The sequence below is a fragment of the Phyllostomus hastatus genome, unplaced genomic scaffold, assembly GCF_019186645.2.
Source record: "Phyllostomus hastatus isolate PE091 unplaced genomic scaffold, TTU_PhHast_1.1 phas_contig_196, whole genome shotgun sequence".
NCBI classification, from domain to species: domain Eukaryota; kingdom Metazoa; phylum Chordata; class Mammalia; order Chiroptera; family Phyllostomidae; genus Phyllostomus; species Phyllostomus hastatus.
This window is the reverse complement of record NW_025333709.1, coordinates 15,544,128-15,571,475: the sequence shown is the minus strand read 5'-3', so window position 1 is coordinate 15,571,475 and position 27,348 is coordinate 15,544,128. Positions and strand designations below refer to the sequence as shown.

Genomic DNA, 27,348 nt, shown 5'->3' with positions numbered 1-27,348 from the left:
GGGCACCAAATATGGGCTGTGGAGGGGCTGAGTCACCTGGGTGATTTGATGTTTCACCAAAAAACTCTGCATGAAACGTGATACATGAGCTAGCACCTAGTCATGATGAAGCTGCCAATCACCAGTTGCCCATAGCTGTGGCCTTTTGAATCAATCCAAATAGTTTTGGCAAGGACTGTTCAAGCTTAATGCGAAATTTGATGCAGATTCATTGCTCTACTTGCTCATTTTGAATGCGACATCTGCACAGTACACATGCTCATTCAAGGACTCCTACCACTGACTACTACAGTGAAGTCATCATTGTTCACACATGTGCATTCCAGTCCACTCTCCTTGGCTGCCAGGTGATGATGTTGCAAATCATTCTCATTATATTAACAATGGCTGGACTTTTCCCAGACAGACCTTATGTATACCATTGTTCCCCGAAGCTGTTCTAGCTTCCAGAGCCAGAAGCTGGTTAGTTACTATTTTATTAATTTAACTTCTATTTTTGCTACATGGTTTGGCTGCTCTGTGTGAAATTCTAAAATAGGCTAAAAATATTTCAAAAACTAGTCTGGAAGTTCTAAGTAATGTGTGAAAAGAATACCAATTTACACTAGGAAAATTGTCTTGTTCACTAATCAGCCACACAATCTTGGGCAAATCACTTAATTTAACCAGGTCTTAATTTTCCTGTAAAAGTTACGAGAACTCTATTACTCTCTACTAATACTTCTAGTTCTAACATTCTAATTATAAAACAAATCGTCCAAAGTGCTGCATCTTCTGCCTCACTACTCAGATCTGGACAGTAGGTATAGTGGACCCTAAAATCTCCCATGTTTTCTAGAGCATATATTCTTTGGTATGTTGAATTTAACTGTGTGTACCATTTATGTTATTTTTCTATTTCCTTTTTTCCCCACAGTGATGTGCTGTAGCTGAACTCATATAAGTTTAATGCATGTATAACAAGACAACTCAGGTGAGGTTTAAATGAGCGTCTAGGTGCATAATGCGTAGAACACAAAACATCAGTAAAGAATAAATTTTATTATTATTATTTTGTAAGCTTCTGGTGCTTCAACACTTAGAAGACTGAAACAGAGAAGAGGAAAAGTTTTCTAACTCCAAATTCTTCTCATATTTCTGAGCTAGCTATGAATTTGTGACATGAGACCTGAATATGAAATGAGACCTGAAAACTTCCAACAACTCCAAAAACTGTATTGGGAAGCAGAGCTCTGGAGTTTTCCTACTAATTTCCATAAGCCACACAAAATTAGTTTTGCCAGTAAAACCATCTTGTTTGTGACTATAGTTTATTGCAAAGGTTACATAAAATAGCTAAAAATAAAGTATTAACCAAGCAAAGCTGCCTCAAATTCTCCAACTGCAACGAGAATACAAAATGTGGACTACCATTTTAGAAATATGCTATAATCATGATCACTTGCTGATCATAAAATTTACTTTCGCTAGCAGATGAAACAATTATGAATGTAAAAAAGATTATCTGATGATGTCATTGACTAAAGAATCACATGACACAGAGCTACACAGAGACATGGGGAGGACCCAGTCCTTTACACCCAGTTTTGTTTCTCCTACGAGGACAGTAAGACTTCAGGGCTACACAGCTATTAAGTGGCAAAATCAGAAACTAACACCAGTTTTTCTGTCAGTACCACACTGTTTCAAAGGAGGAGGGTGGTTTAGAAAGATCCTCCATAGCAACAAGTCTTATGGAGGAGTGGGGTCCTTCAGCTGGGCTAGAATACCCTGCTACCATACCCATTTTATAGAAAAAAAATTAGCATGAATATAAATTCCTCCTTTAAGTTTCCCACATTTTCTTAAACCTTTGGCATCTGATACTTCTTGTTTACTACCAAGTACCAGCACATAACAATAAATCATTAACTGACAACAAATATTGTAAAAACTCAGCTGGTCATATTTAACGTTTCTCTGTGCTTAAATATATTTAAGCTCATGCTTTTATATGAGAGCGTGTTGTACATATAAAACTGTTCATGAGCCAAGTTTGTTTGGAGACTTGAGTCAACTGTGTGCTATGGCCTCTTCTAAAGTTGGATCTCAAAGGACCTACCTGTGTCTGTAGTGAGCTGAATTCTAACATGGTCCCCAAATTCCCAGCCCTGGTACACAGACATCCTCTCCCAGTCAGTTATTCAAACACTAACCTAGAAGGGATTTTGCAGGTGTAATTTAAGGCCCCAAACCAGTCTACTTTACCAGAGAGAGATTACTATCCAGATGAGCCTTTTAAATTTGGGCCTAGAGATCAGATATAGAGGAAGTCAGAGATCCAAAGCAAAGGAAAGATCTGGCAGAAGGGAAATCCTCTGTTGCTGACTCTGACGATGGAAGTCCCACGGAGCAAGGAGTAGTGAGCAGCCTCTAAGAACGGAGAGCAGCCCCTGGCTACAAGCAAGCATGGGAGGAACCTGGACCTTGGTGATATAGCCCCGAGGAACTGAATTCTTCCACAACCAACTGAGCTTTAAAGAGGCTCAGAGGCTGCAGATGAGAGCAAAGCTCAGCCAATACCTTGATTTTAGCCTTGCCAGACGCTGGGCAGAAAGCCCAGCCATACCAAGCTAGGACTCTGGCTTACACAGCTGAGCGCTAAAAACTGGGTGTTGCACACCACTCCTACCCGCCCCACTCCCACCTCCATCCAACACGCCCAGTCAACAGATACGGTAGTTCGTTCACCGCCGATACCATTGCTTTTCGGCAGAGAAGTAAATGGCCTCCTCCTCCTCGTCACTTCGATAAAGAACAGGGCAACTTGACACGGAGAGGATATCTGGATCGGGAGAAGTCAACGAGTGCTGTGTGAGCTGAGCGTGGTGGACGTGCCGAGTGTGAGACGGGTGAGGAGTGTGTGCGGGGAGCTGAGCACGCGGGGACTGCGGCGAGGCTGGCACGATGCTGCGGCGAGAGCGACACAAGCTGCTGCTTCTGCCTAGTGACCCAGCGGGTTTAGCCACGGTCCCTGAAAACCAAACACAGAGAAACAGAACAGCTCATAAAATCCAATGCTCCTTTATACACATTGTAAAGACACACAAGACAACTCGTGTTACTAATACGTAACTATTTAATCTACCTTTACTGAAGTAAGCAACTGAACCATTACCATCCTCCATCACCTTCACTGCTCCTCAGGAAAATTAAGAAGTAAAAAATAAAATATAACAAAAATTAAAGCAGGTCTAAAAATAAACAGAAATGAATAGAAACAAATGAGGCTTTAATACAAAATCTGACATTACTAACCAAGAAGATTTAAAAATCTACCCAAGATAACAAATCATTCAAGATTAAAAGTCAATATATTTATAAGAAATCTGCACTTTGTTGCAAAATAAACTTTAACATTAAAAGGAGAAAATTAGTAAAAAAAATAGGTTGGATTTATCAATGGATATTTCTTGAGATAGTGAAACTGGTTTTAATTTCAGGAAGTTTTAAATCAAGGATCACTGAAATACAACAATACACAGTCTTACAGCTCCTTAGGCAGAGTGAGACCCAAACTTGTTTCTTGAACACTGGTCATTGTGGAACTAACCAGGAGCCTTAGGTTATCTTCTTTCTGCTACTAGTCTAAGTCTAGACTCAAGCACATGAACTTCTCTTAATGCTATTATCTTCAGGGCACTGAATGACCTTTCCACTTCCTTGCTGTAATTAATTGGTGCATAGCTCTCCTAAGAACCATCTTCTCAAGCTGAAGCTGTTCATTCTTGTATGTCTCAGATACTGCAGCATCGGAACGTCAGGCCGGTGGCCTTCTCACCACCCCGCACTGTCTGTAACCCTCACTCCTACACTCTTGTATAAAATGTACTCCTGAAGCTAACTGTGGGAAGCTTCGTGAATATTCCATCTGCACTTCACTAGTCACTTCCTGGCCATGCTCTTACCAATTCATCCAACCGTTCATCAATTTGAGCAATCCCATGTGTAACACAGAGCCAACACCTTAACTATGGTTTTCATTTCTTCTCACCAGCCATTTACTTCTATTCTACTCCACCACCCACTCTTAGGCCTTGTCTCATCATTCAAAATTGCTCCATTTTTGAAATTATAAATCGACATTAGACAGATTCTGACCACATTTCTACCTTTCTAGTTCACATACTATGTTCCTCCCACTTATCTGTCCCATTCTCTACCACAAGCACAAGGTCCTTACTCTGTTGGCTATCCCTCTGATCATTTATTTTCATCTTCTCCCTTCTTATTTTCCGTAAGCGTTTAAAAATCCATGCTAAAAAAAACCCTAAAACAAAATAGATATATAATAGCAACCAAAAACCTCCTCCACTCTCCAACAGCTTTTTAGTGGACATATATCTCCTCCCTTTTGTGAAATAGAATTATCTATTTTCTCCACTAAAAAAATCTTTTAAATTATCTAAACAAAGAATTATTTACATTTTCCACTACTTCAGCTTCACTTATTCCTCAAAGACATTATAAAGTGCTTTTATACAACTTCGCTGCGACTATTCTCAACAAAGTCATGACTTGTTTAATTTTATGAATATCTCAATCCATTTTTGATCAGCACACTTGACATTACTATTTTTATTGTTTATGCTATCACATGTCTCCCAATTTTTCCCCTTTTGCCCTCCTCCACCAAGCACACCCCTCTAGCCCACAGCCAATCCCCCCTCCGCTGTCCATGTCCATGAGTCATTCATACACGTTCTTTGACAAATCCCTCCCCTTCCTTCCACCATTCCCCACTCCCTCCTCCTCTCCTACAGCTATCAGTCTGTTCCATATTTCCATGTCTCTGATTCTGTTTTCTCATTAGTTTATTTTATTCATTAGATTCCAGTTTTAAGTGAGGTCCATATTGTATTTGTCTTTCACTGATTGGCTTATTCCAATTCGAATAATAGTTTCCAGTTCCATCCATGCTGTCGCAAAAGGTAGGAGTTCCTTCTATCTCCCTGCTGTGCAGTATTTCATTGTGTGACTGTACCACAGCTTTTTCATCCACTCATCTACTGATGGACACCTGGTCCATTTCCAGCACTTAGCTACTGTAAATAGCACTGCTATGAACACAGGGGTGTATAAGTTCTTTTGAATTGGTGTTTCAAGATTCTTAGGGTATATTCCCAGCAGTGGAATCTCTGGGTCATAAGGAAATTCCATCTTTAAAATTTTTGAGGAAATTTCATACTGTTTTCCACAGTGGCTGCACTAGTCTATATTGCCATTGACACTGATGATTACTTTGCCCTTTCCTTGACTTCTCTAACCATATTCTCACCTTTTCCTTTACCTGTCCCTTAACTGCTGGACTTCTTCAAAGTTCTGTCTTGTTCTATTCTTGTTCCACTTATTCTTTTTGAGAAATGTAATCCAATAAGGAATAGAACATAAAAATGAGAATCAAGAAACAGGTCAGGAAATCAGGAGAAGGCAATAGTTAAAGTGGTTCTTAAAGGAAAATTCATAGCCATAAAATCATGCAATAAGGAAAAAAGGAGAACTAAAAATTCATAAGCTAGTTGTCTAAATATTAAAACAAAAAAAGTTCTAATAAAGAAAATAAAAGACCAGAAATAGAGAATATTAAAAAATCCAATAGCTAGTTCTTTGAGGAATGAAAGAGTAAAATAAAATAGACAACTTGTGATGAATTAATCAAGGAAGGCAAATGAAAAGGAAATTTAAAGATATAAGTAAGATTTTTTTAAATCATCTAAAATACTATGGACAACTTCAAGTCAACAAATTTTAAAACTCAAATAAATAATATTTTAGAAACACATAATATTTTTAAAGATTTTATTTATTTTTAGAGAGAGGGGAAGGGAGGAACAGAGAGAGAGAAACATCAATGTGTGGTTGCCTCTCACACACTCCCTATTGGGGACCTGGCCTGCAACCCAGATATGTGCCCTGACTGGGAATCGAACCAGTGACCCTTTGGTTTGTAGGCCAGCACTCAATCCACTGGGCCATACCAGCCAGGGGTAGAAACACATAACTTTAACAAAACTGGACTTTTACCCATCATAAGAAGCTAAATCAATAGTAAAAAATCTGTTTCCTTCTTCCCTGCCAAAACATACACAACACATATACCCCAAGTCAATTTATGGGCAACTTCTTCAAAATCCTCAAAGAACTAATAATCCATATCTTATACTATGTCAGAGTATAGAATAAAAAAATTCAAAACAGCCCTGGCTGATGTAGCTCAGTGGATTGAGCATGGGCTGTGAACCAAAGGGTCACTGGTTCAATTCCCAGTCAGGGCACATGCCTAGGTTGCAGACCAGGCCCCCAGTGAAGGGGGAGGGCACGTGAGAGGCAACCACACACTGATATTTCTCTCCCTCTCTCTCCTTCCTTTCCCTTTTCTCTAAAAATAAATAAATAAAATCTTTTTTAAAAATTCAAAACATTTATTGGGTATTATTATGGACCAGGGTCTGTTTTAAGTATTTTAAAGATATCATTTGAATTAAATTACAAAAGAACTACACAAGGTGAGTTATATTTTATAGAGACTCAGAGAGAGTGTCTCCCAAAAAGTTATACAAATAAAAAATAATGACTGTTTTACGGGATACTGAAAACAAAATACTTGACAACATTAACCTATAAGGTGGGAGGGGGCGCGCAATACATACAAATGGTAGAGTAAGGATTCAGACATAAGCAATCTTGTTCCAGAGCTCACATCCTTAACCACTGCACTATGCCACCTCTATTTAAGAGTGGGAAAGAATGGAATGGAGAAATAGGAGTACTCTTTGACTTACTCTGTGATGCTAGTTATAATCTTGGTACCAAAATAAAGAGTGTGGGAAAAGAAAATTATTGGCTAACCTAATGTATGATTAAAGATGCAAAAACCCTAAATAAAATAATATAGCAAACCAAATCCCATTTATTATAAAAACAGTACATTGTGACAAAAATAGTTTCACTGACATTTAAAAGAATTTATTGTAAATTTTTGTCACAGTGTACTGTTTCTATAATAAATTGGATTTGGCTTGCTATATTATTTTATTTAGGGTTTTTACATCTTTAAATAAACAGGTTAAAATTGAACAGAAAAAAGAAAAAATAAAGCAAGTGCTAACTTCAAATAATGCAGAAAAAGAAGTTAGTAAAAGTTAACATTTATTGATTTAAAAGAAAAATCATTCTTAGCAAAATAGGAATTAAAATTAATTTTTTTAACTTAAAAGCAATTTACCAAAAATGTAAAGCAAAAAAAAAAATCATACTTCATGATGAAATAATGGAAGCATTCTCTTTAAAGTCAAATTGGTGATAACCACTGCCCACAATCACCACTTGTATTCAGCCATTTACTGGAGGCCTCAGACGGAACAATAAGGGTGGAAAGCCATAAGGTCTTTGGTCAGGGGCAGGGGGTGGGGGTGCGTTGTTATTGTCTGTACAGAAAAAATCCAAAAGACTCTCATAAGAGAATTCAGTGTTTCTGAGTATAAGATCAGGGCACCCAAATCAACAGCATTTCCCTATACATCAACTACAAACTATTAAGTACCTGGGAATTAATCTTTTAAAAAAGATATACAAGAACTATAACAGAGAAAATTATCAACTTTACTTAAAGATATAAAAGTAGGTCTCAAATGATATTTATAAATAACATTTATCCCCTAACCAATCAATAATTTCAAAGAAATTCCAGTAAAAGCCCAACAGAATTTTCCTAGAATTTCATAAGCTGATCATAAAATGGCCAAGGGTGGCAATTCTGAATCTGAATAATAAATGGAGCTTTTGACCTACCAAACCTCAATACTTACTATGAAGCTATAAATAGTAACTAAAGCAGAATGAGTCCAATGATAGAAAATAGAGAGCCTGGAAGCATTTCTGTATGTGTCTACGGAAAGAAGTGGTAAGAAATGAGTCTGGACAACTCTTTATCTCTAGACATCAATATATTTAGAGTCCTGCCTCACAATATAAACAAAACTAACTTCCAGGTAAATTAAAAGATTAAGGGATGAAAGCAAAACTTAAACTTTTAAGACAGCAAACAACAATCTATCATCTTCTGAAAAAGACACAGAAAGTACAAATCACGTTCATATATTTGTCATTAAGTTTTTTTAATTCATATGATTAAAAAAGAAAATAAATAACAGCACAGTCAAAGGAAAGCCAAAGCCAAGGAGAAGATATCTTTAACCCAGAGAATAATCAGGAAACATTTTTAAAAACTCTTCCAGATCAGCAAGAAACCTTGGAGGGAATCTAAAGCAGGTACAAGCAATTCCGGAAGAAATCTAAACAAATGCCAATAAATGATATGGTACTCAATCGCAGTCATCATCAAGGACATAAAAAACTTTAGTAACAGTAAGGTAACAGGTAACACCCATTCCAGTTACAAAACAAATCAGAGCGCTCCAAGGACTGGTGAGGATACGAGAAGACAGGCACTCATAGGGTGGGTTTGTAAAGGGACAGAACCACTTTGAGAGCAACTTAGCAATGACTAGTAAGGGGTGTCCTCCCAACAAATCCATTTCTAGATGTCCACCCAGAGAAACTCTCAAAGCTATGCTCATGGAGATAAAGATAAAGATGTTCATTATAGCATTATTTTATAAGGACAAAGAAGTAGAAAGAACCTATCTTAGAAAAAGGGATAAACTATGGTTTATTATTACAATAAATAACACTGGTTAACTCATATTAAATAATTATTGTGAATTTAACTAATCTATATATAAATATGGAGAATGTCTAAAATATACTTTTGAGCAAAAAAGAGTTGCAAAACAATAACATCTATGTAAACTTTTAAATAAATAACAATTATATTTACTGCTTATGGATATACCCGCATATAATAAAAGTACAACAGGCTTTAGAATAGTAAACAAATTTCGAAGAGTGGGACAGGGAGGTGATCTGGTTCAGCTATAGCTATAATGGTCTATTTCAATAAAAAGAGATGAACAACTTCCGGTCAGGATGGAGGCGTAGGTAGACACACTGTGCCTCCTCGCACAACCGAAAGAACAATAATTTAATTTAAAAACAAAAAACAACCAGAACCGACAGAAAATTGAGCTGTATGGAAGTCCAACAACCAAGGAGTTAAAGAAGAAACATCCATCCAGACCGGTAGGAGGGGCGGAGACGGGTAGCCGGGCGGAGAGGACTTGCAGCAAAGCGGCGGTGGAGGACCGGGGCGGGCAAGGCAGCAGCTGGCGGACCCAGCGAAGCGGTGGATTGTGGAGCAGGGCGAGCAAGGCTGCAGCTGGACGGCAAGGCAGTGGCTGGTGGACGGGCAAGGCGGCGGCTGGTGGAGCGGGCGGTCCCACGTTCACGTGCAGATGAACCAGGAGGAACACCTGGGGAGCGAGACAGACCTAGCAACCCGGGGTCCCAGCGCAGGGAAATAAAGCTTCAAAACACCTGATAGAAAACAGCTGTGGGGGGTGAGGCGGCAGTGGAAGAAACTCCCAGCCTCACAGGAAAAAGAGTTGGAGAGACCCACAGGGTACTAGAACATACAAAAGCCCACCCACCAGGGAATCAGCACCAGAAGGGCCCAATTTGCTTGTGGGAAGTGTGGGAAGTGACTGAAATCTGGCAGAGAGTGGAGCAAGTGCCACTGTTACCTCTTGGACCCCTCCCGACAGACAGTGTCACAACGGAGCAACATGGGTCGCCAGGCCCTGGTGAGTACCTAAGGCTCCACCCCTTATACACAGCAGGCACGTCAAGACAAAAAAAAAATGGCCCAAATGAAAGAACAGATCAAAGCTCCACAAAAAATACAAATAAGTGACAAAGAAATAGCCAACCTATCAGATGCACAGTTTAAAACACTGGCAATCAGGATGTTCACAGGATTGGTTGAATTTGGTCACAAATTAGATGAAAAAATGAAGGCTACACTAAGTGAAATAAAGGAAAATGTACAGGGAACCAATAGTGATGGGAAGAAAACTGGGACTCTAACCAATGGAGCAGACCAGAAGGAATAAAGAAACATTCAACCAGAAAAGAATGAAGAAACATGAATTCAAAAAAATGAGGAGAGGCTTAGGAACCTCCAGGACATCTTTAAACGTTCCAACATCTGAATTAAAAGGGGTGCCAGAAGGAGAAGAGGAAGAACAATAAATTGAAAACTTATTTGAAAAAATAATGAAGGAGAACTTCCCCAATCTGGCAAAGGAAATAGACTTCCAGGAAGTCCAGGAAGCTCAGAGAGTCCCAAAGAAGTTGGATCCAAGGAGAAACACACCAAGGTACATCATTACATTATCCAAGATTAAAAATAAGGAGAGAATCTTAGAAGCAGCAAGAGAAAAGGAGACAATTGCCTACAAAGGAGTTCCCATAAGACTATCAGCTGGTTTCTCAAAAGAATCTTGCAGGCAAGAAGGGGCTGGAAAGAAGTATTCCAACTCATGAAAGGCAAGGACCTACATCCAAGATGACTCTATCCAGCAAAACTTTCATTTAAAATGGAAGGGCAGATAAAGTGCTTCTCAGATAAGGTCAAGTTCAAGAAGTTCATCATCACCAAGCCCTTATTATATAAAATGTTAAAGGGACTTATCTAAGAAAAAAAAATTAAAAATATGAACAATAAAATGACAGCAAATTCAGAGTTATTAACAACCACACCTAAAACAAGAACAAAAGCAAACTAAGCAAACAACTAGAACAGGAACAGAACCACAGAAATAGAGATCACATGGAGGGTTAGCAACAGGGGAGTGGGAGGGGGAGAGAGGGGAAAAAGGTACAGAAAATAAGTAGCATAAATGGTAGGTAGAAAACAGACAAGGGGAGGGGAAGAACAGTACAGGAAATGTAGAAGCTAAAGAACTTATATGTATGACCCATGGACATGACTAAAGGGGGAGAATGTGTGTGGGAGTAGGTGTGCAAGGCAGAGGGGACTAAGGGGGGGAAATGGGACAACTGTAATAGCATAATCAATAAAATATATTTTTAAAAAGAGAGAGATGAACAAAGCAAAATGTTAAAATCTGTCTTTGCCTTGGTCAAGCAGCTCCGTTGGTTGGAGCATCTTCCCGTGCTCCAAAAGGCTGCGGGTTCTTCCTGGGTCAGGGTGCATATGGGAGGCAACCAATGGATGTTTCTCTCTCATATCAATGTTTGTCTGTTTCTCTCTCTCTCAAATCAAGCAATCAATCAATAAACAAAATAAAATAAATAAACCCCCTTTTGAAAAAAAGAAAAAGTCTACTTTGTTGTAGGTGAGCATATTATTTTTAGGAACATCTAAAAGGCTTTGGTATAAGAAATTTTAAATAAATTGTTACTACATTCCTACTGTGAATTTTTAGCAGTACTGTGAAAGTATCAATAGGAAAACAAACTGTCATCTGCTCTCCTACCCACACAGGTCTAACCTTTGATTGTATCCTTCTGTCTTTTTCCGCTTCAAATAATTAAATGCACAATATTATGCTATGTATATTATAGCTTTATGATCTTACTATGCTCTTAACATACCACAGGTATGGTTCCTTGTCATTATTTCACACTTACACAATTTACATACCCATGGTACAAATTTAAAACTGCTCAGGGAGGTATATAATGAAGAGCCTTCATCCTACTTTCGACCCTCAGCCTACTGCCAAGAACTTTCATTTATCAGGTCCAGGGATGGTGCTTTTACAGCTCAGTGAGTGGAGCACCACTGTTGTGCCACTGGGTGGAGGCAGAGCTCTCAAAGTATAATCTTTGGCATGAGTTATTTTTCCAAGGTAATAAATATGATCACAGCATTTCTAAAACAACATATTAAATTTAAAGTCAACTCTTGTACTTCTTAGTCTTTAAAAGGTCAAATTTCTGTATCACAATCACTGAAAGCTTACTTATTCACATTTAATGTTAAGTGTTTTAATGTACACATATAAAATATCTCCAACCCCCCCCCCAAAAAAGTATTTGAAAAAACAAGCAAAGAAAAAACCTGGTTAATTTAGGGAATACATCTTCATGTACACTTCTGATATTGCATGATTATGTATTCCAAGGAGGACCTGCAACTTTAAAAAGCTATAGTTTTCAAATAACATTATATGCCTATGAATCAGTGTTGCCTTTGGCAAGCTTAGGGTATGTATTTCAAATAAACACAATATTCAAACAGCAGAGCTGTTTCAGACCTAGATAAAAAAACGGCCTTACATATGAATATCACTATCTTGCAGCATAGGGCCAGTAAACTGAGTGAGGTCACACACTCTCAGTATCCATTGCATTTACCATCTGTCCTCTCCTCCTCTCTCTCCGAAGAGTGTAGGGTCTCCCCAATCTGCCTGTATTATCTGCCTGTCATTAAACCACAGAATTAAAACCATCGAAATGAATATACTCACAAAGTCACTGACTGTTTATTTGAAAATTTAGAGCTTTCATAAAATTGTTTTAAAAACTTGAACCTCTTCTAAATTATAACTTCAGAAAAGGTGTAACAATTGAATAGAAAAACTCAAACTGGAAAATGCTCATATATCATGATTTGTCTCAAAGGCTAAAATTTCCATGTAAATCCTCAACTGATCAATGATTAACTTCTGCGCTCCATTCTTTGGACTCCTGTCCTGTCTACACTGTTTCAAAAAGGTCAGAAATATTGGGAAATGCATCAGGCAGGCTAATAATAAAGATAAGGAATTTTTCAAATGATTTCTAATACATGGAATGCACCATTTCAAATTCAAGATCTCTAACTTTGCAAAAAAGTCCAAATATTTATTAATAAATTCTAAAATTTATTCATAAAATCTAAGATATTTAAATTGCACTTTCCTACCAAAATGTACCTTACCATGTAAAAAATGTCAAAGACTAGAGCATAACAAAGGAATTGTACATGTTAAAACCGCCCTTGGGAGGAGCTCCACTTTCTAACAACAAAAAGATATATAAGATTTTCTAAACATAAATACAGTTTACCTTTGTACAAAGGCAAAGTGACTCAGTGATTATGAGTTAATATTCTTTCAATAAAGGACAGAATTGGAAAAGCAAAACAAAATACTAAAAAACTTTCCTATTGTGAAAATCAACTCAATGTAACATAAACCACAGACTGGCTCAAAGTCACACAACACGGTTGGGGAGTGGCAAAGCTAGGATTGGAACTCACGTTTCCAAGATCTTCCCCTAATTTTTATTACGTTCTACTGTAAATTAAGCTGATATTTGAAAGAATGTTTCCCCTCAAAGCTCAGCACTTCGTTCATACAAATGATTTAGTATGTATGATGTATTTCACACACACCCCCATATACTGTTATCAAATAGTAAATACAAATTAACAACAAAAAGAGAAAATAAAGAATGAGCAACATTTTTATCATAGACTTCAAAGTAAATGCTCCATAAATGGCAGATAAAAAGTTACTTTAAAAACTGTACCAACTCTCTTTTTTGAACTTACTACTTACCAGGAAACTGTGACACTATTGGGGGTGTATCTTCATCCAAGTCATCAACCCCACCAGCAATTGGATAGGGTGGAATGGAGACTCTGGGCATCACCACCCAGCTGTGATCGGAATAAAGGGAAGAGGTCAGGCTGGGCAGTCCCGAGTTATGGGCTATTTGAAAGCCACAGATCTTCTCAATCTGTTGCCAGCGAAAAAGTCGTTCTCGTAAACAAGTTGTCAACTCAGAAAGAGCTTTCCTGAAAAAGTCAATACAGGAATTATTTGTTATTTGAAACAGTCTTTAACATGGCACTGAAAAAAGGCAACTACATGAACAAACCATGGCAATTAGCTAATTTCAAGAAGAAATTACGCACTCTCAGAATTAGTATAAATTATGTGATTATATATATGTGATCAAATGACAAATTAAAATACAATTGTCTACAAATGACCTACTTCAACACAGCGAACATAAACTAAGAGCAAAAACAACATCTTACTTTGCCTCCAGGATTTTGTGGTCCACCTCATCTAAGGAGGAACTGTGTGCAACGTGCAGAGTCCCAAAGACTGTGCTTCTCTTCTTTTTTATTTTCTCTGCCTAGAAACCGAAGGAGAGAAAAATAAGGGTAGTTTTGGAAAAAAATACACAAGCTAATAAATTTTATTTTGCTTTGAACACATTAATAATAAAAAATCAGTAAAAAATTATTATCCAATTTATAGCCATTTTAAAAAAATGAAAAGAAAACAGATGAAAGAAAAAAAACATGCTTTCCCAAACCAAACAATATGATTCAAAACTTTGTTCTATAAAATTTTTCTCTTATTTCTGTGGTTCAGAAAGGCCTGAATTTTCTATTAAAACTAACTGAATAGCATTATATCTTACTATGATAGAGGTGTTAGTGAGTGAACTAAGCCTTTTTTTTCCGCTACAAATCAGATTAAGACTTAATCTTATTTCACACAATTTAATAAAGTTGGACATTAATTTCTAAACTAGTAACCTAAATCAGATATGAAGCAGCAACCTAGAGGGAGAAAAGCTCTGTATAAAACATTTATTATAGTGATAACAGGGATGATTTTTAAATGATAGGTCATTCCGAAAGGTGTATACCTCTCTAAATAATTTTACTTTACAACCTATGATCATGAGAATCAATTTATGCAGTAAATTCCAAGAAAAGAAATTGCAATAAAAATTTATTCATATCCTTGTATTCCAACTAGTTAATCCTTCTAGAAATTTAGTAAGTTTTTAAGTAGAGTACCTCATCCTTAGCAATAGCTAACTGCATTTCAGCATTCTGTCTTTTAATATTGTAGTACTGTACTTCTACTTCGTGCGTTAATTGAAGCCATTTTTGAAGTGCATCTGGAACAGACCAGCTGCTTCTGAATTCAAATTCTTTTTCAGCCTTTTTTAAAGCCATTCGAACCTGGGTGGGAGGAAGAAAGAGAAGAAGGGGTGGGGGTGGGGAGAAGAGAGAGAAATTTCTTTTTTAAAGATATTTAAATTAACATTTTTTAAAGAATTTAAGATATTTTAGTACCCAAATTAAGAGAAAAACCCGTTTTAATTATGCTCTTTGCAAACATTTTCTAAATCACAAAGTCTAAAACAATGTATTTCTGATATTAAAACTAAAGCTGAAGTTTTAAGTGCATCTAAAAATCACTAAGCAAAGTTGTAAAGCCAGAGGAGAGAGGGGACTTACATGTATCTCAAGCTGCAATATTTAGTTTCTATATTTTATTATAACCAGACTCATTAAGAGAGAAAAAATCCAGGGCAAATGAAAACTAAAACTGATCATAATCCTCTCATAATGCGTTATTTGTTTAGAAAGTAGGATATGAATAAGTATCCAAAATACGGTGACTATCTGTTCTAGTACCCTTTCTAACGTTCCCAGAAAGCCCTACTGTAGCTCCTTAACTACAAACTCACTTTCTGCCACTTTTATTTAATTCACTGCCTCTAATATGCCAGAAAATAAAGGGCCAATTTTGGGAAAACAGATTCTGAGCGAGAGTCTGTCTGACTTTTCCATGAGCGACTATGCAGAGCCTTCAGTGTCGTTGTTGCAGCTGCCCTGGAGGGGCGTCAGTGCTTCGAGTGTGAGGTGGTGTTAAATGCTAAGGAAAACAGGAAAATACTCTTAAGGAAAGCATCACTAAGAAAAGGACAAAGCAGGAAGAGACAACCCATTCTAGAAATAATTCACTTAAACTAGGAAGAGTTTCAGCTGAAGATACGTCAAGATCCATGATGGGATCTACGGAATATGTCCACACACACTCAGACCTTCAGAATGATGAGTGAGTGATGGAGGACCCTGCTTCCTTCTGGAACACCGTGACTGCAAATTAATTTTCCTCAGGTTAAGGAAGGTGGCTAAAAATCTGCTCCTAAACTAACATGTAGAAGAGCATTTGATCTGAAAACCCAACTCATCTAAATAAGCTTTTGTTGTGTGCCCGATTAAACTAAGAAGAGTACAATACACAGACTTTTGATACAGAAATAGAAGGGCTGTCAGATCCTGTAAGAAAAATTATATGTAGAAAAGTATTTTTTAAAACTCTGAAGTTTTTTAAAAAGTCCACAATGGACACTAAGTAAACAATTCAAAAAACAGACGTTAAGAGCAAAGATAAGATAGCTCACTCACTGAAAACAAACCCTAAGCAACATTTGCCCGACACAGTTCACTGTGCAACGCGCTTGGGACAATACCGTATTTAATAAGAAGTCTGGCTAAGCTGCGTGGCGTCCCTGCTAATCTCCCAGAAGAGAGAATTTGAGCTCAGGTCCTGTGACATGCAGGTCTACATAACACCACAGAGTGCAGGGCTGCGGGCCCTTCTTCTGACAAGATTTTAGAGCTAAGATTTCTATATAATTTTCATTGCCAAGGAAGTGTACAGAGAATCTGAACAAATTTCACTCAAGTTCTTCTCTTTAATCATTAAGACTTTTATTAATGTTATATCTACAAATTTATTACTTCTAAAAGATCTCAATAAACACATTTAAAACAAAACTGATACATGTCTAGCATAAACCGAGGCTTTACAGTGTTTTGATTGACTGTCAAATAACTTCTCAAAATTTTAAAAATCCTAGCCTTCTAATAATGGCAACCATTTTAACTACTTTCTCTGCTATTTCTCCTAAAATTATTATTTGCCCTAACCCTTAGGGTTAATATTAATTCCAACCCTCAGTTTGAATAGCACTGTTATTTATTGGGGAATGGATGCAGTAAAAATTGAGTAATTAATAGCTTTTACAAATATGAATATTATTTAAAAGTATAATTATTATTTATATAATTTTTGTGTAAAACAGCAATAAGTAAAAACATGGTGTCACAGAAACAGCCTAAACATCTGAAAACCTGGCTTCTAGATTCAACTTTATTATTTACTACCTCTGAGACCATCAGCAAGTTCTTTACTTTCTGAGGCTTACTGTTTCACGTATTTAGAACAGGGGTACGACCTGCCCTGACTTTAGGCTTCATTAGACTTTAAGAACAAAATAATTTTACATGAAAAGAATTTACGCAAAATATAAAGTGGTAGTATTATTCACCCAAAAGTTTTGTTTTAGTGAAAATAACCCTATATAAAATATGTACCAGATTCTCCTGCATTCTAACTTTGAGAAGTTGATTATTCCCCAGACAAATGTAGTAATGCTTCAAACTACGTGGAATTGTGAATCATGTGATGTTACACGTAAATCAATCTCCCAGTTAAAATTACCTTTGTCACTTAATAGTTGTGTGACCTATGGCAAGTTATTTAACTTCTTTACATAACTATAAATGAGGATAATTTCTATGCATTGTGAAGATTAAAATTTAGGAGCAAACCATTTGCAATATGTGTAATAACACATATAAATACTCATCAAATTGTGTTTCTTATTACTATAATCATGTTGGACAGAGTTCTCTTTAAATACCCATTTCTCTCCTTTAAACCACCTCTTACTGACTCAGGATCTCAGTAGGATTAGTATGTCTGTACTGGGACATGCCATAGTAATCTTAGGGTCTATGGAATGCAAGGTTCCTAAGGCAAAAACCTGAGATGAGAATGTTAATGATTCTTGGGTATTCTTTTACATTGTCTCTTCTCCCTCACTGTGACGCAGTCACCTATAAAATACCACTCTCAGTCTCTATCTGTAGAAGAATTCCCACTACTGCTTTCTGCTTTGCACTATCAGAAAACAGCTAACAAGCTTTTAATTTGGTACTGAGAAAAAATCAGTTAGAAGTCTCAGTGGGAACAGGCAGGCAGTTCTCATAGGAGTAAAGGGCAAAATATCTAATTCTTGGACACAGTATAATTTTGGCTAGTCTCTCTCTCTCTCTCTCATTTTTTTTTACCTCCCTATTCTTTACTATGTTATATCTGCAGACGTTTTTCCTCAGGTAAATAGGACCTGACTACAAAATATGTCTAGGAGGCAACTTAAGAGAACACACTTCTTACAGGGAAAACATCAAAAAATAGATGTCTGGGGTAGGAGGGGAGGAACAGTTAACAGGAAGAGATGGTTGCATTCAGTCAAAAATGATGAACTCAAAGGAAATAGTAATGCACACAACATTTTTTGCAGGAGTTGAAATAAAAACTCATTAGATTTTTATTCCCTATTAAGCACTTGACTGAGAAGGCAACAATGTTTTTGCAAAGTGGGAGGCAGAATACCTAGGTTCTTGTCCCTGGTTTACAACTGAGACACTCTCTAATCTTGAAAAATGCTTTCTCATCCTCATTTGTTCCTCGGTTTCTTTATCAATTATGAAAGGGTCAAAGTCAAAAGCAGAAGATGAGACCATGGAAGCAAGGATTGGAGTGACGTGCTTTGAAGATGAAGGAGGGTGCCATGAGCCAAGAAATGTAGGTGGCCCCTAGAAGCTGGAAAAAGCAAGGAAACAGATCCTCCTCCAGGGCCTGCAGAAGGAATGCAATCCCTCGGACCTATTTTAGACTCTGACTTCAAGAACTGTATGATAATAAATGTGTTGTTCTAAAGCCACTAAGTTTAAGGTGATTTTTTATAGCAGAAATAAAAAACAAATACATTTGCCTACAATTAAATTCTTTCAGAATCACCACCCAAAAGGACTATGCAATGCCTAAATGCCTATATTCCATCTTTAGTAAATTCATAATGGAAGCAGATATTGGAAAGAATATCCTTTAGATGACCTCAGAATTTTTAGCTGATTATATTCTAAAACCATTATCAGGACTCAAATAGATGGTCAATAGAGATTCTTTACCTTTACAGAGAAGTTTAACATGAGATATACTTTACTAGGTTACAGTTGAAAACCACAACATATTACAGATATTAAATTAAATAAATGCCTTAAATTTACTAAAGATAATTAACATGGCATAGAATAAGGTTTCACGAATGAAAGAACATGATGGCAACTTTACCTTTGAGTTACTACTTTGTGATTTTGCTATGAGGACTCTGATCAATGTAAACAATCTGAAAAACGATTCTGTGATTAACGAAAGATGAGTACACAATGCAATTAAGTGTAGGAGATTGAACAGAAACAAAAGAACTCAGAATGGCAGCACAAATATCCTAACAAATACTTGTTGTAAGACATAAATACCTGTTCCAGTTCCTGCTCTGCATACTGACGTCTACTCAGTTCACTTTCCGCTCCCTCCCTCAGCTCTTTCAGCCGACAAGCCTCCTCCTTTGCGTAATTGATTTCATCCATCATTTTGCGCTCTAGATTTTGCTTTTCTACAGCAACATTTCTGTTTTCTTCCTGAGCCTTTTCGAGCCTTACAGAACAATAAAAGTGTAAATTCCTCACAAAAGTTGCCAAAATTTCATTTTGAATGAAATATAAATGTGTATCAAGCAATAGGACACATGTTTCCATCAAAATTTGCAGAATTTTCTATTAATCTTAAGTTTGTATGGTAAAAACATCATGTAGCCTACTATACACCTGTTCTGGTTATCTTGAGTTCAAAACACAGGGATAGCAGGGAAGTACTCTTTAGCAAAGAGACTTTTAAATACAGAATTATTTATATCATGTCAAAAATATAATTTAACTCCACATATAACTCCTCTTATATATGGTTGATTTCCACTGGGCTCTACCCATTTATTCCCTAGTGCCTACCTTCATAATAATCTGTTACTATAACAATACAATGGTACTTCTGTAAATGTGTGAAATGAAGTGTACATACATTCCCGATGTATGTACCAACCTAAATATACATGTGTATGCACATGCCCATATTACATCTTCACAAGACTTACAGTTTGTTTTACTTACTCACCTCTCTTGTAAGTCCAATAGACTTTGCTCTGCAGTTTGGAGACTCTCTAAGTCTTTCATCATTTTTGTAACATGTTCTTTTGATGTTTTATTCTGCGTGTAAGCAAACCAGCAACCTCCAACACCAATTACTATAGAAACTGTAAGGATAAAATCTTTCATCCAGTTATGAGGAGGGCCTATGAAGAGAATTAAAGATGGTTAAATTAATCTTTGAGTGCAACAGACACTTTTTTTTTAATTAGGAGGCATCTAAATATAAAACACAAAAATGTCCCTCCCATATAAAAGCTCTAGCTTTTTAAAATCCTTTCTTCAAGTAATCAATGTGCTTATTACAACTATTTGATATACCAGGCTACAGAAGAACAAAGGTAAACCAACATGGATGGACATACCATGCACCTTCGGGGAAAGGAGGTAGTAACAGAAGTCCTGGGGACCCCCCTGAAAAAGCAACAGCACTTCCCACCATGTACTGGGAATGGTCCTCTGGGAGACACAATGATTTAACTAATAAAATGTATTATTTGCTCCAAAGAAACACCTGAAAAACTGCCTAACTGCCCAGACCTCCAGCAGGAAGACGTTTTGCATGTTTGATGAGATGAAGAACCCTATAGAAAGGACAAGTTCCTATGCTTACAACTCCAGGGTCCGTGTACATTTACACAGTGTGATAAATAGCATGCTCTATGCCAGAGACCCTCAGGGTTGGGTGTTTCCAGAGTGCATGCCCTAACCTACAGGGAAAGAAATGCACTGCACAAGGCTAAAGTCTTAAAGGATTTATTTCTATTTCTGCTTCAGACTGAGAAGAAGTTCAGCTCAGGCTCTAGTTCAAATATGAGCCCTCTTCAGGCTGAAATGTAATCACCAGAAACAGCAATAGGTGGGCTAGTCCCAAACTACAACATGTACCACAAACTAGCAAAGATTTTGGTGAAAACGCCTTTAAAATATACCTCTGCTCATTTATCAATGCTAGTTTTTTATAAATCTGACATGGGTCTTCCAAGTATAGGGCTCATTCACCCAAATAATAATTTTAAGACAAACACATTAAAAAGGATTTTATTAAAACATTTTTGGTTTATTAAAACATTTATCTTCAACATTCTCTGAGACTCGTCTGGGTCCCTTTAAAACAATAGTGATATAATGGTCACCCTGAGTTAATATAAATATTCCTGACCAAGTTGTATAGAGAGACAAATTCCCTATTATGTAATTCTTACTTTCACCAACCATTCACATGAAAAAATTAGAATCACACAGACGACACCCCAAGAGATCCAGTAGAAAACTTATGCAAGGGAAGGGTTAAAAAGGGTATCATCTCCACGGAATGCTCGGCATTTCAGTAGTGTTCTGTTTCCTAGGGTTTGTAATTTCCACCAACAGTACATATCCACCAACCCTCACAAAGGGAAGTTCCAGCTGTTTCACCAGCTGCTCTTTCAGCCTGAGCCAAAAAAGAACCACCAGTGAAGTCATGGAATCCATCCAACTACCCCAGCAGCCCTTTTTAGCAAAGCCGCCCCCTAGATAGTATCACAGAAACCTGCATGTCTCCTAACTCCAAGAATGAAGGTAAAATATACATTAGTTTCCTAATTTGTAATTTATGGAAGTCATTTTTCTTGTATTAAGTTTGTTATTTGTTTTTGGCTACTGAAAAATGAAACAATTTCTCTAAAATGTGTACTCTTCAAATGTTTTTCCCCAAAGCTTTCTGAAATTTGAAATTAAATGAAATAAGCATATGAAACTTTCCTTCTGAGAAAAGTATTCCTGTCAAATTAAAGAAATACAGTTTTATTTTCTTTATGAAAATGACAGAGCAATTTCTTAACTGTTCCTCTTCAAATAATCTAGGAACAACTCTCCACCTCGTGCTTTTGCCAGAACACTACTACCTTGTAAAGGCAGAACACTTGCTACTTTGTGAAGTTTCAAAGTGGGTCTTTGTTTGTGATCTATATCGAAAAAGATATTTTCTTGGTGGTTAATGAAATCAAGTTAACTTCCATACTTCATGCTTTCAAGATGGGTATATTGCACCATTTTTAAAGGTATAATTTTCTTCAGTGAACATCCAGCTACAATATCAACATTAAAACTGGTATAAAGAAACAAAGTTTTAAATATAGAAATTTAATTCTAATTTATCAACTAACACAGTTTTTACAACTTTTTATATCAGTAACCAGCTTTAAAAATTTCACTCTATATTTCAATGACCAAAAGCCTCATCTTATAAATCTTTTGTTTTAAGACAGTGTTAAATTTCTTTTACACTTAATAGATAATTCTTCTTAGTGGTCTACTACCTTCCTTACTTTTTCCTTCTTTAGACAACAAATGATCTGATTATTCTTTTGCACCATACTCTGTGAGAGCAAATACTAACGTGTCAGAGGTCCAAACAAAACCACATCCAGTGCCTTGAGCTGAAGTTTTTGTCTGTGACTCCGGTCGCTGATTTTCAACTGAGAGATCATAAATGAAGGTTCATGTACTGCTATCCTGTTCATGTAAAAAACACATACACCTTAAATACAAATATTTCTAGTATATAAATTTAAATATTTGAGCAACATAATCAATACTTTACATATTAATGATAACTACAAGACCTCATTCAAGTGTGATTTAATATGTTATTACATGTATCCAAAAATTTTCAGTACAAACTTAGTTGTACAAACACTCCTGTGTGTTAATAATTTAGTTTAGCTAGATTGATATTTTTGTTTTCTAAGGTTATTTGGTTCTGTAACTTAATATGATTTTTAAATTTATCAAATTAAAAATATTTTATAATTATTAATTACCTGGCCTCTTAGTGTCACTTCACAAAGAACAAGAAAGCTGTAAGTAATTAACTTAATGTCAACAGCAGACTTTTAAAAATAGTTCTCAATTTAGATTATTGCCTTTCTTTAAAATTATCTAAGTCTATATTTTTACAGTCCAATATTTAAACTGTTTAAAAATTAAACAAATCCACTGAAGTCATAAGTGGGAAGCAGTCATTAGTAGTTGGGAAAGTAATTTGAAGGATTTATGTAATAAGAAGTACTGAACCATTTTATTAGCAATGAGAAAAAGTGTGTAGGGGCCAAAACACAGGTAAAATAAAGAAATAAAATCACTTCGACTTGGACTCCAAATCCAAGTAGCCCAGTAGTCAACTGAGATTTCTTAACGACCAAGTATGATGCCAATAAAGACTTCATAACACAAAGTCTAATAACAATAATAATAAAAGTGTTAATAACAGTGACAATAAAAACAAGCATGTGTTATGTGCTGGGACCTGTGTCAAGGTAGTGAGAGGCTGAATAACTTGCCCCAGGTTACATAATTAGTAAGAGATAAGGCAGAGATTCAAACCCAAATGTGGATGATTCCAACGATTGTACCTGAATGATCACATTTTATTTAGGAAGATATCAGAACCTCCGATTATGCAGAAGTTACAGGAACCCCCCTGAGGCTTCTATAAACCTTACTAAGTGAAGAGCTCTAACTTTCCCTTTACAAAATGCCCTCATCTTTTCCACAGGTATCTTACGTGTATGCTCCTGTTACTCCTTTAATATAATATTTATCATAGTCCTTGAAGGCAAAAACTATCTTAGCTCTGTATCCCCAAATCTAGCATGGGGCTTGGCAAAAGTAGGTGCTTGACAAATGTTTGTATAATAGACGGATGAATGCATGGATGGATGCATGAATGAATTCATAGCAATACTATCAACAGATTAACTTTAAGAAAGACAATGAGAGGTAATAATAAGAAAACTATATAACAGAATTTTATGCCAAGTTCAGTATGAGCCCAGAGGTGGAAGTGATTCTACCTGAGAGGATAAGGATGTCAAGAAAGTTGACACAGGTCTGAAAGGAATGAGCAGGCATGTTATCAGGTGAAGAAAGCCTTAGTACAAGCTCTGATATAAGAATTACAGTACAGAAAATACCCCACAGGGCTTAAGATAACCATTATAACTAACATAAAACTAACATAATTTTGGCTACCTATTTCAGAAGCAATGAAATTTTAATGTCACAGAAAGGAAACAATATTTGATTGTTTTAGGCATGTGTACATCTGGAATGTGTAATACACTTTCTTATACAGTCTTAAAAATAGCTCATATCTAGAATATCTACATAACTTACATGGTTGTTTGTGTTAATATTACCTATTTAAACTGACTTATCTAATTGTATTTCCATATTAAGAGGGGCTGGATGAAGGGTATTCAGTTCCCCCTTCTCCTGCACTCAAGGAGACTCCAATGGGCTGACCTGAAAGTTTCTACATACATTAACTTTGCTTCTGTAGAAACATGTTCACTATTTTAAAAATTGATTTTTATTGACCCTGATTAACCGTGTATTATCTCAACAATTCTACCAGAACTTGATGTATCTCCGATACTCTCTATTTAATCAAAAGAAAAAAGTGGCTCTAATATTTGCCCATCAGTAATTGAGTGGATCAAAAAACTGTGGTACATTTACACAATGAAATACTACACAGCAGAAAGAAAGAATTCCTACCCTTCATGGTAGCATGGATGGAACTGGAAAGCTTCATGCTAAGTGAAATAAGCCAGGCGGTGAAAGACAAATACCATATAATCTCACCTATAATTGGAACCTAATCAACAAAACAAACAAGCAAACAAAACAGAACCAGAGACATGCAAATAAAGAACAAACTGACAGTGACCAGAGGGGAGGGTAATGGGGGGAAGAAAGGGAAGGGTCAAGAAACATGTATACAGCACCCATCGACAAAGACGAAGGGACAAGGGTAGAATGTGGGAGGTGGGGGTGGGTAGGGCAGGACAGAGTAAGCGGGGGGAAGTGGGAACACATGTAATTGAACAACAATGGAAAAAAAGAATCTCCCCATAGGACAGCGTAAGAAAAAGAGAATGGGTTCCTCATAACCAGGGTAACATATGTAACTCGGAAAACCCTAATCTCATTTTAATGCTCTATTATTTTTTGGTTTTAACTTAGTAACTTGTCTGGTTATAAGCAAGAACTACATCTTACTTAATTTTGTCTTCCTTCCAGCATCTAGTCATCGCACCATGAACATAAAAGATACCCAACACACACTTGCTGAACTGACTCTTACTCCCTGGTTTCATCACTACAGTCATGTGCACAGTAAAATCAGAAATACTGATGTTCATATTCAGAATACATTTAAGGAAAATATGAAAACTTTCAACTTGACCCAAAATACAAACTTTAAATCAACAGAAGCAACTTTTAAATAAGGTATGTAAGCAAACTGATGAGAAATACAATATGCCTGTTTCATCATATATAATGATTAGATAGTAAAAAAGGGATTAGAGTCTTTGGTATCAAAAACAATCCAGGGAGAAATAAAACATAACCAATCTTGTAAGGTAAAATTTTGGTAGAATTATTTCAAATTTTAACAATTAAATCTTTAAAGAGTATTAACAACTAATATAGATTTAAAAAATGTAATTCAGAAAACTAGTAACAATTAATTATAGACATATAAAGGATAGATTAGCATCCTATACTCTGGTATCCGATCACCTGTATTCAAACATTTTCTTGGGCAAATTTTTAACTTCTCTCTGACTTGTTTTTTTGATCTACAGAATAGGAATTAATAATACATACTTCATTTTAACCATGAAGCTTAAATGAGATAATATAGAGTACCTCTAATGTAGTATATACTTAAAAATGGTTGCTATTATCTACATTTTGTTTATTAAATTTAATTTTTAAGGTTTAACTTATGGCCACTAACTGGTTATTGCTGTTACTAAAAGAATACCAGTTCAGAAGAATCTGTAAATTAATCTATTCAAAAAATCTTTTCATAAAGATGAATCTGTGTCAAATAAGTTTTTTAATATTTACCAGATGATCAGAGGTTGACCTTTTGATGTTATCTAAAAAAGGTATGGCCCACCTCCTCATTCTCAAAATTACTTTTCTTGGGTATGAATTTTTAAAGGTTATTCTTGTTTAGACAAGAAAAAATGATTAAAACTTGCAAAAACTCACACCTTAAAAAATTAAAGAATAGATATATTTATAGTACTTCCTTTGAGCTCTTAGTCACAGAAGTAACTTGTAGATTTGGCAATGAAAAGTAACATGTAGCATATAATTTTCCATGAGTGGAAAAAATACATTTAGATAATAAAGACTCACCTGGGAAGTGTTGTTCCTTTGACATTATTATCTCTAAAATTCTTCTCATATTGGGGTAGTTCAACAAATTCTATCAACCACTGAAGTGTGTCATCAAGAGTCCAATTATGAACTACAAGAGATAAATGGGGAAGGCATATTTTATACATGGCTGTTTTATGTATATAAATTGTATCTATATATACACACACATATACATATATACAGAAACACACACACATAATTACTATAACTTCAAAGGAAATAAAGATGTTAGATTCAATTTTTCAATTCAATCAACGCTAAGTACTAAAATGGTATTAGCATTCTATTGGGGCTAAAAACAATGAAGACATACCTCTGACCCTTAAGGGCATACAGCTACAACAGAGAAAACACATAAAAGAGACAAGATACTCGCATAGTTAACTGTAAAATAAGCATCTATGTAAATTTTGTGCAGGATGAAACAATCCATTATTTCCCTGAATGTAGGAAACTTACCAGATATATATATATTTATTCATCCTTCTTTCCACATAGTACAATAAACCTTCTAAGTATCAGGTTCTACTCTAAATACTGGGAATATGGTAATAAACAAGATGAATAAAGTCCTTGCCCTCATGGAGCATAAATTATTTTCGGAATGAGAAGGGGCAATTCATGAAACAAAGAAGAAAAGGGGGTACAGATTTCAGGTAGTCATCAGCTATTAAGAAAGGAAAGAGGGAAAGATGTCATGATAAACCTCTCTGAAAAGCTAAGCTGACACCTAGAAATTGCAAGGAGCCAACATTGTACTGATCTGGATTAAAAAATATCTCAAATGGAAGGAAAAGCTAGTGTAAAAACCTTAAGACAGAAATGAACTTTGGCCATGGTTTAGAGATAGGAAGAAAGCAGACAGAAAGTCCAGATCATAAGAGGATTTTCAAAAATTCTGGACACTTTTCCCATTTCAATAAGAAGATGGTATGGATAAAATAATTTATGGTGTTAAAATATAAGTCTCCAAAATGTGAATAATGGATTATAGGAAACAAAACTGAAAACAGAGAGAAACAGGAGACCATTCCTTATATATCTGTCCAAGCAAAAGAGGTTATTGTCTTGAGCTATGGTGGTGGTAGAGACTATGGTGACTTGTGGTCAGACTCAGGACATATTCTGGGAATAATACTGTCAGGTGTGCTGATAACATGGATGGGGGTTGATAGCTAGAAGAAAGCCAAAAAAAGTACAGAGGGTGGTGCCATTAACTTAAATAGGAAAGAATGGTGGGA

General features: G+C 36.1%; 1 protein-coding gene across 1 annotated transcript in view; it reads right to left on the bottom strand.

The window, feature by feature from the left end:
* Positions 1 to 27,348, bottom strand: part of STIM2 (stromal interaction molecule 2) — a 137,510-nt gene that overhangs the window by 2,690 nt on the left and 107,472 nt on the right. Inside the window, exons 4-11 of the mRNA XM_045834469.1 lie at positions 26,084 to 26,195; positions 22,263 to 22,378; positions 19,851 to 20,028; positions 19,160 to 19,337; positions 14,771 to 14,938; positions 13,994 to 14,094; positions 13,509 to 13,747; positions 2,740 to 3,013 (exon numbers count right to left, since the gene is read on the bottom strand). Of these exons, the coding sequence (XP_045690425.1) occupies positions 2,740 to 3,013; positions 13,509 to 13,747; positions 13,994 to 14,094; positions 14,771 to 14,938; positions 19,160 to 19,337; positions 19,851 to 20,028; positions 22,263 to 22,378; positions 26,084 to 26,195 (1,366 nt within the window). The remainder of the gene's footprint in view (positions 1 to 2,739; positions 3,014 to 13,508; positions 13,748 to 13,993; positions 14,095 to 14,770; positions 14,939 to 19,159; positions 19,338 to 19,850; positions 20,029 to 22,262; positions 22,379 to 26,083; positions 26,196 to 27,348) is intronic.